Genomic DNA, 14,358 nt, shown 5'->3' on the forward strand with positions numbered 1-14,358 from the left:
AAACGCTGCCATAAATTAATATGCTTCTCTCATCATATCCTTGTCCCCTTTGTCCAAAACAGTGTCAACCTGAGTTTCTGCTTATCTGCGGATGGGAAACAACTACCAGACATTCTAGGTGAGTAATCTTTCCACATTCCGCAGAAACTGTCAAATACTGTTAATACTGGTAATAGTAAAACAGACACAACAGTCTATATGCAATGTAGCTTTTTGCATTCAGTCATGACACAAAATGGAGCTCAGCATGCCAAATATCTTCTGTAATCCACCTTTAATCATTTAATGTCTTCTGTACATATTCCCTTTCACCATCAATCCCTGGTTGTTATCTCTAATTGCTCGTTCCTCTGTGCAGAAGTGTCCCCTGTGCCGTTATGTTTAAGTTACATTGACTACGTTGTGAATGTGCAGTATTTATGGGGGTCAGAGCTGTCATTACGTGAGTCAGGAACATTCATCATGCCATGAATGCTCATTTGTGTGTGTTATGTGTTCCAGATTTTCAGGTGGAGGTGCAGCTTGATAGTCACAAGCATAAGCAGAAGGGTGCAGTGAAGAGGGCTCTGTTCTTGGATTCCCTGCAGCCATTGCTTCAGAGGAGTTTGAGGGTTCGCCGTGGCGAGCGGGTGTGCAACCACACAAAGATTTACCTTAAGGTATGCTCCCCCTCTCACTTATAAAAAATCTTTATGACAATTGATTAGATGCAGTCTGTGTTTGAGTCTTGTCGTTACGGACGTAATAAGCCTGACGTATGAAATAAACCAGCAAAAATGAAAGAAAGCAACACAAATTAATCACTAGTTTTGCTTAGTTTAGTTGACAGGTATTGTAGGTAGATTATATGATTTTCACTTTTTGTGTGGTTTTTCATTTTTCAAACCCTGGTGTGTGTGTGTGTGTGTGTATTTTTGACTGCAGGACGAGAAGGATTTCAGAGATAAACTTTCCTCCATTTATGTGGCCTTGAACTTCAGCTTGGATCCAAAAGCTGCAGCTGACTCCCACGGCCTGCGGCCCATTCTCAACTATCAGACCACCGACATAATTGAGCAAAAGGTACATTCACGTGGGCTACATTTCCTCTATTGAGCACAGGCAAATTTCCACGGATTGATCCACAAAACTTCAAGCGTCTATAAACATTCCGTGGTGCCGTTTGCTAATAATGTTCATGTGGCTTTTTGAATGCATAGACAAACTTTTATTTTCTGAGCTGATGATAAGGATATCTGCCACATTATGTAATCAACCAGCTATTCAACAACTCTCTCTCCTGTCCCTGATGAAAGAGGGGCTATTCTTTTTAATCTACATCCTAAACTACTCTGCTGGGAATAGGTCCTGAGTGTCTGGGAAACTGTTTCCAAAATGAAAATGTGAGGCATACAGTATGTACAGTGGAGTGTTTCCCTTAGCTCTCAGTATGTTTGGCTGACCAATGATTCATAGATGAGTCTTTCCAGACTTGTAAATTCCGAAGTAGATAGAAGATATTTCAGGGCGGGGCACAGCTAGGCCATTTGCCCATCTGGATGAAATAATCTGGCATTTAGCCGGTTTTCCTCAGGCAGCGACTAGAGCAAGCTCAACATGTGGGCATCCTGTCAGCTGTGGCACAGCGTGTACCATATGTAAGTTCAGCAACAGACATGGGCTCAGAGCATTTGGAGAATGGCAATCAGTGTAGTTTATTTCTTCCTCCCTCTCTTTGGTTTCTCTCTATCCTGGTCTGTTTCTATCTTATTCCTGTTGGATCAGGACTAAACCCTGTCATTGATGCCCTTCCCTGGATATCAAAGCTGTTGGGCCTCCAACAGATGTGGTCTATTGCTGAACCAAGACCTTGAGATGAGCCTGAGCTAAAACGTCAACCTTAACTGTGAAAAAGCTCCATTTGCCAAACACCACAGAGGGCAAACTGTATGTGTATGCATGTGTGTGTGTGTGTGTGTGTGTGTGTGTGTGTGTAAAACACGTGTGGGAGAAATGTCAGGCTGCCAACATATTTCATTAATCTTTCTGTAGACTATGTGAATGTAACAGGGTGGCGATTATATCGCATACGCGGCCTTGATCATACACATGATGCCCTATTGATTTCCACATATGCTTTGAGAGTATGTGGTAGGCCATGTAGCATTTCATTGACTTCTGCCAAGTTCTGACTATTTTCAAGCTGGAGTGAGAATGAGATATGGTTTATGTGCTTGTCACAAGGCTCATTCTCTCTCTCTCTGCTTAATATGTCCCACATGTTTCTAGATGATGAGTTATGGCATCATCTATTAATTGCAGCACCTCTCAGATCCTGTGTGAAGAGATACAGTTGTGCAAAATCAGTAATGATCTAAGTTGTTGTCACCATGTTAAAAAAAAAAAGGCTTAAAAAAAGCTGCATTCATTCCACCATTGTTCTTAAAATGATAACATCTGGGCAAAAGTTTGTGACTTTGATTAATGGTCACAGTTTTTTTTATTTCACTTTTACCCTCATTTTGTCCGATGAAATAATATCGGTGTTGATGTTGTTTAACAACGGTGACAGGCCTGCAGCTTTTGTTTTCTCAGATCAGGGTGCACTTAGCATGGTGGTTACCATGGTGTCCATAATTAAAGCCCCTGCATGGTGTAATGACAAGAGGGGCGCTCGGCTCTCTAATCTCCTCCTCCATTTCTATTTATTATCATCATCATCATGAGCATCGTCACACTGTCACAGTCGCAGCGGGATGCAATTTAGCGATCCGCAGGGATGCTGCCCTGCCACACGTTCAGCGGTCATCCACTTATCCAGCAGTGTTTTTGTTTCTTTCTTGTCTTACCCTTCACTGTAATCTGTGAACCTCCACTTGTGATTTTCAGGTCAACAGAGAGATCCTATGTCTGAAAGAGTTCCTCTAGGTCGCAGGCTTCCCAATTTCCATATGATCATATACTGCTGTGGTTCGTCGGGTGGCGTAGCATGTGGTGAAAGCGCGGTTCACCACATAGTGCTGTGATGTGGCACGCTGGTGAGGGCTGGCAACTTTGTGCTTAGCTCTTCGGGGGTATGTCCTCGAGCGAGGGCTCCGTTCGCCGTTTCCTCCTTTTGCGTCGCAAGCAGAAAGTGCGTGTGTGTGTGTGTGTGTGTGCGCCTGCACAGCTGGTTCACCGGACTGTGTCTACGCTTGACATGACCTCACTAAGTCAGTCTTTGTCCCTCTGAGCCGTAACATTGTTTTTGTGACTGTCTGATGTGCTCGGATGATGTGTTGTAAATAAGGAGGGGCAGTCCAGGTGTCTGTGGTGGGAGGTTATCAGGAGGCTGTGGTGGAATGTATTAGTCATACCACATGTCGCATCTTGCTATACTCATCCTGTTGTCACCTCTAAGCCGAAATCTGATTTATTTTGTGTGCCTAATTCTCTACACATGTCAAGGAACAGTGTTTTATATTCCCTCCTGTATGTTCATGATCTGCAGCCTCTCTTGAAATTATTTTAACACCTTCAATCGTCTTCTAGGCCCAGATTCTGTTGGACTGCGGAGAGGACAATATCTGTGTTCCTGATTTGAAGCTGGCAGTTCACGGGTGAGTGCGTTCATCTCCTCATGTACTGTATTTCTAAAAATCGCAGAGAAAACACTATAAAATGTGAACAGGCTACCAGACACTGAACTCTTCACCTCTGTTGCGCAGATGGGAGCATGGATTTGAGTGCTAAAGCATAAATGCAGCTGTTTTTGTTGTTCTGCGGCTTTCTGTAGATTAGCATACCAGAGCGGGGGCTGTTAATAGCTACAGTTATTGCTGCAGTGTGGGGACACAGAGCAGGGACACAGCTCTGCTCTGCAGGTGTAACGTCAAACAGTCAAAAGGCAGGAGAGATAAACGGGATGTGTTTGTAAAATATGGAGGACCTCGCCTTTTTCTGAAGCCATCAGGAGCACGTCGCCCGTCACACTTTGGATTCGAGAAATCTGTTTGCGTTTTCCTCAGAAGTAACAGCCGCGCTGATACTCCCTTCTCTGCTCTGTCATTTTGATTTCACATTCCTATATTTATCTAACATCTGCCTTCATTTTTAACTAATATATGACTGATCCATCATGTGTGGAAGAACCTGCTGTGATTGTGTCCTGGTAGTGCTGCACTCCACCCAAGTGCGTCGTGGAAAATGAAACTGCAGAAAGTGTGATTGGTGCAATTAAAAATAATAGCTTGATGTTTCTGTCTGACCTGTAGCACAGTATTGAAGCCTAATAGTAGCAAGACGGGCTGACGGGATGGGCATGATCTAGGAATTTCAGAAATAAAGTATCCACCATTCCTGCAATGTTGTTCCTTCTATTCTACTGCCAAAACACATAACCTTGTAGACCAAGGGTCCCTCGGGGAACCTTCAAGGTTTTCTAGTCTTGAGGCTTTTGCTCTGTTTTAAAAATGCAAAGGCAGTCAGAGTCAGTCTGAGGTTGACTGTAAGGCCCGGCAGAGGATCAGCTTCACAAATCCTTTCTCTCTTACTCTCCTGCCTTGCTTTATGAAAGGGGACCGTAATTAAAAGCATCTGTGTGGCCCTCCATTCCATAAGGCATTTCTCATTGTTCTAAGCTGTGCAGAGAGGTGCAGGGAGTGCGAGAGAGCGTTTTACAGCACTGTGTGTTGTTTTACAGCATGTACCACTTTATCACCACATTGGAAAGGTTTATATTTAATTGGGTTGCTTTATGAGATGTACCATTAAGTGATTTTTAAACTAATTACAAAATGTATTTGTTTAATTTAACAACAGTGTGTTCAGTCCACGAACACAGACAAAGAATGTCATTGTTTACTCATATAAGTCACACTCACCTCTATCCTTTTTTATTTTTTGTCTAAACTGTGATTGTGATTTGTGATCAATTCTTTCTCTGAATGCATACTCATCAGGGACAGAAAGGAAGTCTACCTGGGCGACGACAACTCACTGACCTTGACATTTAATGCCAAGAATGAGGGTGAAGGAGGGGCGTACGAAGCAGAACTGTATGTGGTGCTGCCCCCTGAAGCTGACTATAGCGGGATTGCTCGCAATAATGAGGTTAGGAGAACTGCAAACCGAGTGAAAACCTACAACTTCCTGTCACATCCTGGGACTCTTGTTTTAGTGCTTTCCCTGATGATTGTTTATTGCTGTAGTTTTGACTCATTTGTCCTCTTGGGTTTCCAGAGCCTGACGCAGCTGACCTGCAGCTACGAGACCGAGAACCAGACTCGATACCTCAGCTGTGATTTAGGAAACCCCATGAAGTCCGGCACCACTGTAAGATCATCATTGTCCTTTGACCCAGTTATTTTAAGGCTTGTCGTATGTGGTAGTGCGTGTAATATGTGTTTTGTCAGTGGAAATGAGTTTCCTGCTTTGTTTGAAAAGGCTGTATGCCATCCGCAGTTTTGGTGTGAACAACATCGGAAAAGTCAGTATGTGTCAGGAAATGTTGTGACAAGAACTACAGACGCCATCTGTGCCCTCAGCTCCCCACTGAGTCCCCCCTTTATAATGGTGGAGTCATCAGCTGGCATGCTTTTAATAGGTCTGTGAAGGGAGACTGTCTTGTAAGTGTTAACTGACAGACAGACTTCTCCATTTTAAAAACAAACATTAGTCATAGAGTTTGCACTTTTGTTATTTCTGAGAGAGCTCAGATTTGAGTGTTACTGAGGTTCAAGCTGAGATTAAATGCAGATTCTGTGGAGAACAAATGTGTCTGAAATCATAATAACGTGTCGTAAACCTTGTGTTGACACTTAGACGGCTGTTACCAACTCCCCTCTTCTGTTACTTGTTAGTGGGTCATAGAAAATATTGTGGATTGAGACCTCATTTTTGATGGCAGCTAATAACAGAGGATTCACATGTCTGTCGTCTTGTCTTTGCAGCTGTGGGCAGGTCTGCGCTTCACCGTGCCACGGCTGAAAGACACGCACAAAACGGTTCAGTTTGAGCTGCAGATTCGCAGGTACAGCTTGATGTGAACACGCATGAGAAACATTCTGAGTAATAAGTTCCAACAGTACTGACCTCCACTGCTCCTACCTCATCACAAACTCTTTGTTTCCACAGCAAAAATGAGAATAACTCCCACAGTGAGGTTGTGCCCTACAAGCTGGAGGTGGTTGTCCAGGCTGACGTCATCCTGCAAGGGTGAGCCGAGGTTTAGGATTTCCTCGTATGAACTGTAGGAACTTTATTAAGTTCCTTATGTCACCTTCTAAACGTTCTCACACCTTCCCATCTCTTCATCAGTGTGTCTCGACCAGATAAAGTGTTCTTCCCACCGGCCAACTGGAAGGTGACCAAAAACTATGGGGTGGAGCAGGATGTCGGGCCTGCAGTGGAACACATCTATGAGGTAATCAGCCATAGCTGTGGCAACTCATTGAGGCTGAGCAGATCACATTGGAAAACAGATCCTACTGTTCATAAAGCAAGTCAACCTTCCAGGGCAGCAAAGAAGGAAAACTGTTCTCAGTGTGATTTATTCTCGGGCTGTGTAGATCCTCTTTCACTTGGGCGACAATGAACAGTGCTCTCCTTTATTCTGCCTATTTCAAGATTAATGCAATGTCAAATATAGGTTTATAGATTTACTGCAGCCATTTCATTTTCCTGTTTTCATTTTCCAGCTGTTGAATAACGGGCCCAGTCGGATCAGCCACACCCTGCTTGAGCTGCGTTGCCCCCTCAGTGTCCAGGGTCTCACTCTCCTCTACCCTCTGGAGTTCTCCACAGAAGGACCCATCAACTGCACCACAGACAAGAACATGAACCACCGACACCTCAAAGTGAGTAACTTGCAGAAAAGCACAGATGCACACCTCTCATGGTCAAAAGAGCCAAAATCTGACAGTGAAGTTCTCTCACTGATTCCTAGTCAGATGTATGATTAAGGGTTGGATCTTCTTGCTTCTGGGTCCACACCCACCCCCTCCCAGCTTCATGGCCCCACCCAGGACACTCATCCTACCACTGCTTTGATGTTCCAGCTCTTCCCTGTGCTCAGCAAGACGTTCTGATCTTTGACAACCAGTGCTGCGCCCCTAATACTGAGTTTTTAGCTTTGGGATTTTGTGGGCATACTATCCAATGCAGTTGTTTGTGTTTACATTTGAAGCATGACAGATGTTGAGCAGGGCTGTAAGTGGTCATCTGTCTTAGCTAATGTTTTTTTTTCCCCTGGTGAATTGCTAAGTACTCCGTTTTTCCATGAAGATCCATGAGTAGGACTCACATGCTTCTGATTAATGACAAAAAGCCTCAGGGTCATGCTAACATCAAGTCTTATATTGACAGAAAGGGTGGTGTGCTCTTCTGCTTGGTGAGGTCAGTGTGTGCCTTGTCCTAATGGCTCACATGTTTTTTGGCTCTCTTCACTCCTGTAGCTCCAGCACACGTCCACAGAACCACCTATTCTGGCGCTGAAGGCCAACGAGCACCACATAGAGAGGCGGGATGCCCACAGGAATCAGCTCGCTGATTTGACCAACCTGGTAAGATGCCTACAGAGCAACTGTCACATTCTATATGAACTGTACATGTTTATGAGAGGTGTTACACAATATCAATACGTGATATTGTATGGATTCTTTGTGCTGTAACGACATGGACATATTTTTGACGTGGTTTTGTGTTGATTTAAACCTCATACCATTACATAGCATGGCCTATTTAATTATTCTTTCTTCCACCACAAGACAAAGAAAACTGTACATTGTTTATGCTTAAGACATTGTTATTTTTACCATGAAAAATACAATATATTGCCTTGCAAATTCTTGCCAATCCACATTCCAAATGCTAATGTATATACACACTGTTGTGTGCATGAGTGAGTGTTGTCAGGCCAAAGGGTGAAGTCTATTGTAATAGGCGACTTAAAAGTGATTGAATGTCTTGAGTCTACAGTTTAGGGTGATTGTGGTTATTCAGTTAAACTCAGTTTTGGGCCACTTACACGCCACATCAAGATTCTGTTAAAAACACACGCTGAAGGTTGTAAAGAAATGAATGTATTGCAATGCATTAAGTTTGCAAATATGAACCTATTCTGGTGACATTGGCCCCATTCATACATGAAGTCCCTGGGACTGGGTAATTAAGTTATGAGTCCTTTAAAAGAGAGGGGTCAAAGGGCACAGGCTAGTCTCTCTGTGGTGATTAACATTAAAGAGCCTTTAGTAGTGGTGGAGGGGCGGAGAGGCTGAGAACATGTCGGACATGGGTGGCTTTTTTTTGTCAGTGATGCATTGGTAACTTCACAGACCGCTCTCTAATTTTCAGCTCTGTGTGTGTTTTGTGACGCCGTTAACCTTCACACACTGGGTCTATTGATCAGTCCACCTGCATGTAGCCGCTCTCTCTCTCTCTCTCCGCCTTTGTCTTTGTGTACCTGCCTCCATCAATGAGGTCTTTGTCCATGCGCCTGTCGCTTTTAACCATGCTCGTTTATCAGGCATGTCCAGTGACACTTTAGTGTGAAGGATGCTATTCTCCAGTTTGCCATGTTTGCACTTTAGGTTATTTTTTTAGTCTCCTGCTTAAAGTGCATTTGTGTTCAGTGATGCTTGGTTGAGGTCATGTAAGAGAATTTTGGAATGACCTGCTTAGTCTTTGAAGACGTTAGTTGCAGGGAGAGAACAGAGGACTGAATGTAATTGCAGTTGCAATGTAGAAAATTGTCACTTAAGAACAATTTAGAAAAATCCTATTTTAGTATTTCTGTTTTTGTTGCAGCACTTGAGTTGTTTTGTAATGTTTACGCTCTGGACGTTATTGTACAAGTGATATATCTTTAGTGCGATGTTATAAAACCTTGTAAGTTGTAAACTGTAAGCAGTTTCCAGATTGTGATATATTTCTCTGGCAGGCAGATACGTCTTGTTTCATCTTATTCTTTCATCAGGACCACTTGATGCACCAACTGTGGAAAAATCTCAAAACAAATTATTAACAAATGCAACTGAAGCCTTGATAATGAAATAGAAGGTGTGAGACCAACACATATTTACTCATGAAATAACAAATTAATTTGTGCATAATAATAATCAGAAATATGTTTTTCACAGCCTGTCAAAGATGATGTGCTTTTTATTTGCCTATGACAGATCTGTAAAACATTGGTATATAGTCCATTCATTCAAAAAGGCATTAGCTATCACTATTAGAAAGTGATCAATATTAAAATAATAATAGTTCTCACATAATATTGTAAAATAATGGCTGCGTTTAACAATTATGTGATCCAATCGACACTGTCAGATTTCAGTATCTAGAATCTTCAACTGTAATTTAAAACTGATTTTCCATCAATAGGCAAATTGATTCACTGTATTATCAATTAAAAACTCCTTTACCGAATATTAACTTGTTCAGGCCTTCTCTGTACAGCAGCTGCGTTCTCAAGCCAAACTGTTATTTTATCTTAAGCTGTGGGAACAGCCCTTATATCCCCGAGATTCAGATCTTTCCCACGTGGGACTTGGGTCTGAGGCATCTTTGGCATTGAACCATGTTCATGTCATTTCCACAAACCTTTGTGGCCCCACTGCTCTGGGGCATCGAGGAGGTTGAGCAGGAAGGATAGGACTGATATGCTCCCTGATTGTCTGAGTACCCTCATTAACTCTGTCTAAATCTAAGCCTAAAGCAAAGATGATGGTACTCTCCTCTCCTCCTGTGTTTGCCCAACTTGGTGAAATAAGTAAACTAATGCATTCCCACCGGAAACCCGCCAAAACCTCTCAGTCTGGGGGTGGTCTGGCTACAGCACCAGCTACAAAACACACTGCATCATCCAATGTTAATGTTTTAAAATGTTAAATCTACCAAGCTGCATTATGAGGACCTAATTAAGATGGGTGTATTCTATAGTCTTGAGAAAAACCTGGCTGGTTTTAGCGGTTGGACAATAATGCGGTGCGTGCTGCATTTTTACAGTCTCATGACATTCCTTCAATCTAATTCGAAGCAGGCGTGGAACAAGGGTCGTAACATTGGACTCTTTGTTATATTTATTTGACCTTCAGCATTAACAGGCCTGTTATTTATCCTGCCATCATTTGCTGAATCACTTTTTCCCTGTTTGACTCCACACTACCTGCATTTAAAACTAACCAAATGTCAATTAGATTGAAATCATTGTTTAATGAGTGAATGAATCAGTTCCACACAACGCTCTCTGTGTGTTTCAGTATAGAGGTGTTTACATTTCCCGTGCCGCACACAGGAAGTGATTAGTTTGATGGCAAGACAGTTTTCAGATGTAGGACGTAGCAAACTAATAATGCTGCGTTGTTTTTGTTCACGGAGGCAGAATAATAACATAAACAGCAAAATGACAACAGTTATGCACTACAGCTCTATCAATGCACAATGATCTTAGCTAACATTTATTAAAAATGTGTTCATGTCTTTCTCTTTGTTTCCATAGTCATGCTCAAATGTGGAGTGCTGGTCGCTGCAGTGCAAAGTTGGTCTTCTGGAGAGAGGGACCACAGCGATCCTCAAAGTGCGCTCTCGCATCTGGGCCGAGACCTTCATCGAGGTTTGTGGGAGAAGACCTTTGTATTACAGGCTCACTAGACATGTATTCTTTATGACCATGTGCTTTCACCAGATCACAAAAACATGGCAGAGGGAAAACGCTGCGCACCACGGATCGGTGTCTGTGTATTTTTTCATGTCAGTGTTTGGCTGGAAGTGAAAAGCCATTTTTCATTAAAGCGTCAAAAACGAAAATGCCGAGAGTCAAAACCTCAAATGTGTGGCTACCAAAGACAAATAGCAGCAACTGTCAGTCTCGCATATTGGTTTGTGTTGACGAGGCATCTGAATTGGGTCTGAACCAGGTTGTTATACTGTCAGTATTCCAAGTCTCACATATTTGCCTTTAACAAATGAGATGACAGTTGCAAACTGAGCATAAAGACCGGCTGTGCTGACTGCACCGTCTACCAGTTTACATCACTGTCTTCCCACTATGTCTGAGCCTCACACAGACTGTTTACCGGCCCCTGCATGCGCTAACATGTAGCAAATGTGTGAATGTATTGAAAATGCATTATCTGGTAGTCCCAGCTGCTCATGGGATAGGAATGCTGAAAGGGTTTTTCTTTGTGAGATGCACCTGTTCTCTGTTGCCATCTAGTGCACAAGTAGTGAATTGCATGTTTGCGTTTTGGAATCTGCTCATCATGTGATGTTTCTTATTTCAGAGGGCCTATAAGCATTATGTGCTGGAGTGCCTGGCCAGATATAGTGTGAAGAAGATGCCTTATGCCATCCTACCAAAATACTCACCCAGTGGACACAAAAAGGTATTGAAGTTATTCATTATTCTTTTAGCTGGATTACTTTATACACATATAACATATTTCTTTTGGCTCTTTGGTGACACATTTTGCTCATATTCTCAGGTGGTGACCCCAGTGGTGTGGAACAAACCAGACATTGAGAACTCTGTTCCTCTGTGGATCATCATCTTGGCCATTCTGGCTGGATTACTGCTTCTGGCGTTACTAATTTATGTACTATACAAGGTAAGTGCTGCTTGAAACAGACATTTAAATATTAATGACATTTGATTTAGCTAATTTTGTCTATGTCTGTTTTCTAAAATATTGTTGTCCTGTTTTTGCAGTTTGGCTTCTTTAAGCGATCTCTACCTTACGGCACTGCCATGGAGAAAGCGCATCTAAAACCACAGGCTGCCTCTGAGGCGTAAATGAACAGCAGAGTTTTCAGAACCAAAGTACCTGGCCGTATGATTGGTATCGAAGAAACACAATGGAACATGTAGAGTGGATCAGAAAGCATTTGAAGGGAAAGAGAGAGACCACTGGAACTCCACTGTGCTGCACTAGAAGAACACAAAAAAGAATCCAAAGATCTTCAAGCCAAATGAATGTTTTTCTTTTCTTTATTTATGTTTGTTGGCAGGTCAGGAATGTTACCAAATAAGACATTTGTCAGGGCCGAGAGGCTAACATTAGACTTAACATTTGGATTCCTGTGATGAAATTCAGTAACACCTGTTAAAATGTTGGTGCTAATGGTCTGATGTGTTCACTGTCTCTGAGATGTAGCACGTGGCAGCTTGGAGCTGTGAATCACACTGCCTGCTGAGGCCTAATAGTGCTCCCCTGATATCTCCAGAACATGTACACATGTTTTTATTGGTAGAAGATCACTTATCAGGTTTCTAAGTCACCAAACCGGTAACCTAATCTGGCCAATAGCTCCAGTAGTTTGTAGTATCTAATTCCTGACCTATCTGAGGTGTTCCCCCGACCGATTCTTGCCCATTACTGGGCTCCAGCAGCCTGCAACCCTGACCAGGAGAAGCGGGTATTAAAATGCTTGGATAGATGTTTCTCAGCTGTGCATGAAAATGATCTCTCTCTGCCTCAGGATGGTGGACAGTGCTGGTTGAGTTCTTTTTCTTTGTTTGCACTCAAAGGAAATCTACTGATATATTTCCAAAGACAGCAGAGACTCACTGTTTGATGTTCCTTTGAGTTCTGATTTTGACTCCTACTGATCACTTTTGTTTAAGGAAAATCTTGTTTGTTGTAGTTCAGAGTTACCAATGCTTTGTAGTCGAACTGGGATGGGGACTGGAACCACCAAAGACTTGTGGAACCTCACATTAAGCTCGAAGCAGTACGGTGCTTCTGGCAGCACAAAAAGGCAATGTTCTGATGCAGAATATTTTTTGCTGTCTTTACTCCTACTCAGTTTGGGTTGAGCTTATACGACCATGGAAGCAATGTACAAGCAAATGACCAGATGGTAGTGTAATAACGTCCCGCTCCAAAGACAATCAGCGGTGTTGTAGCTTTGACAGATCATGGCAGGATCACCACTCTGTGGGTGTGTACGATCCATTTTCTTACAGTCTGTGTTTAACTGTGAGACACTGTAGTTTTCGATTGCCTGCAAATGTTTTGAAAGAGAAGTGTCTCAAGTCATCCCACTACCAAAAGGCTACAGGGACTGAACTTTTTTTTTTTTTTGTATTTGTCATGTACATAGATTTTATGTGCCTTAAATGTAAATATGAAATGTCTGAGTTGGAATTAAGAGTTGCGTGTGATTTCATGTGCACATGCATTTGTGTGAATGGTGTATTTATGAATGTTTGTTTTGTGTATGGATTGATTACATTTCCCACGCCCTTGTCCTGTTTATCCCTTTACCACCTTGTAGCTTGTGATCATTAAAATTAAGCCATTCTCCATCACTGTTAATCATGACACCACAAATACAGTCACTATTCTGGGTGACTTGTTTAATGGCAAATCATGGATTAAAAATAAACCTCAGTGGAAATGATACACAAAGTCACTATAGGGCTACCGTCCAGATGTTAGCATCCTACTGGATGTCTTGTACCTCTCATAAAGGGATAACAGCTTGGTGCTGGGAACTCAATGTTGTTTGGAAGTGCAATATTTATATTTACTCTTTTAAATATTACAGTGCTTTCTTTTGTGTTATGTTTAATTTGTGATGGACTGTGTGTGAAAACCAGACATTTTTGTGTTGAAATACTATGTGATAAGCACATAGAATGAATCCTTTGTGAGGTTGTGGCTTTTCACTCACTTCACTTGCTTTCTCACTAAAAATATTTGTGAAAAAGTGTGAAACTGTTTGTTTTTTTCCCCCACTTCAGATGTATGCACCACTTGCTGGACCACTTTCCTGACTTTGTTGATTTTTTTTTTAAATACCACAGACTGACACAGAAACACAACCACCAGAACATGTCCGAGTTGAACTCGGGAATGTTGACATACTGTAGTTTGAAGATTTATGTGCTCTGCTGTTGCATCTGTCTAAACGCCACCATTAACCTCAACATGTGTTTGCCCATTTCACGCTTTTAATAATGACCCTCTCATTGGACGGTGATTTAATATTTGTTAAATGAACCATGAAATCTCCATTTGATAATTGATTTATATCCTTTAACATTGTCTACATGGACATTCTTGTATGAACAGGTGGACACATATTATTTATGATCATTTTACCACTTCCTCCATTGTTACAACAGGAGAAGGCACTGTTTTATTTTTTTGTTTCCATGTTTTTCTCGTCTAAGCCCATTTTCTCTCTCCAGGACTTTCAAAAAGAAGTTGTACATATTTATCACAAAGAGAGAGACTGATTCAAATGATGACTAATTTGTTGTGATTTTTTCTCACCCCATATTGGGGGGGGGGAACTTTTTTGTTTGAAGCAGGGGAAAAGGTATTTGGAGGTCTGTTTTTACTTGTCGGTTTGTACTTAAATAAAATTTAAAAAAAATCCCTTTTCACAAAT

At 42.0% G+C, this 14,358-nt stretch overlaps 1 protein-coding gene across 1 annotated transcript in view; it reads left to right on the top strand.

The window, feature by feature from the left end:
* The window catches only part of itga5 (integrin, alpha 5 (fibronectin receptor, alpha polypeptide)), a 33,755-nt gene extending 19,398 nt beyond the window's left edge, over window positions 1-14,357 (top strand). The window contains exons 16-30 of the mRNA XM_044038264.1: window positions 63-118; window positions 502-659; window positions 925-1,062; window positions 3,511-3,578; window positions 4,920-5,070; window positions 5,200-5,292; window positions 5,910-5,989; window positions 6,094-6,174; window positions 6,277-6,382; window positions 6,657-6,815; window positions 7,413-7,520; window positions 10,460-10,573; window positions 11,244-11,345; window positions 11,445-11,567; window positions 11,669-14,357. Coding sequence (XP_043894199.1) covers window positions 63-118; window positions 502-659; window positions 925-1,062; window positions 3,511-3,578; window positions 4,920-5,070; window positions 5,200-5,292; window positions 5,910-5,989; window positions 6,094-6,174; window positions 6,277-6,382; window positions 6,657-6,815; window positions 7,413-7,520; window positions 10,460-10,573; window positions 11,244-11,345; window positions 11,445-11,567; window positions 11,669-11,752 — 1,621 coding nt within the window. The 3' untranslated portion in view covers window positions 11,753-14,357. The remainder of the gene's footprint in view (window positions 1-62; window positions 119-501; window positions 660-924; window positions 1,063-3,510; window positions 3,579-4,919; window positions 5,071-5,199; window positions 5,293-5,909; window positions 5,990-6,093; window positions 6,175-6,276; window positions 6,383-6,656; window positions 6,816-7,412; window positions 7,521-10,459; window positions 10,574-11,243; window positions 11,346-11,444; window positions 11,568-11,668) is intronic.
* The last annotated feature ends 1 nt before the right edge of the window (window position 14,358 follows it).

The sequence above is a fragment of the Solea senegalensis genome, linkage group LG11, assembly GCF_019176455.1.
Source record: "Solea senegalensis isolate Sse05_10M linkage group LG11, IFAPA_SoseM_1, whole genome shotgun sequence".
Classification (NCBI taxonomy): domain Eukaryota; kingdom Metazoa; phylum Chordata; class Actinopteri; order Pleuronectiformes; family Soleidae; genus Solea; species Solea senegalensis.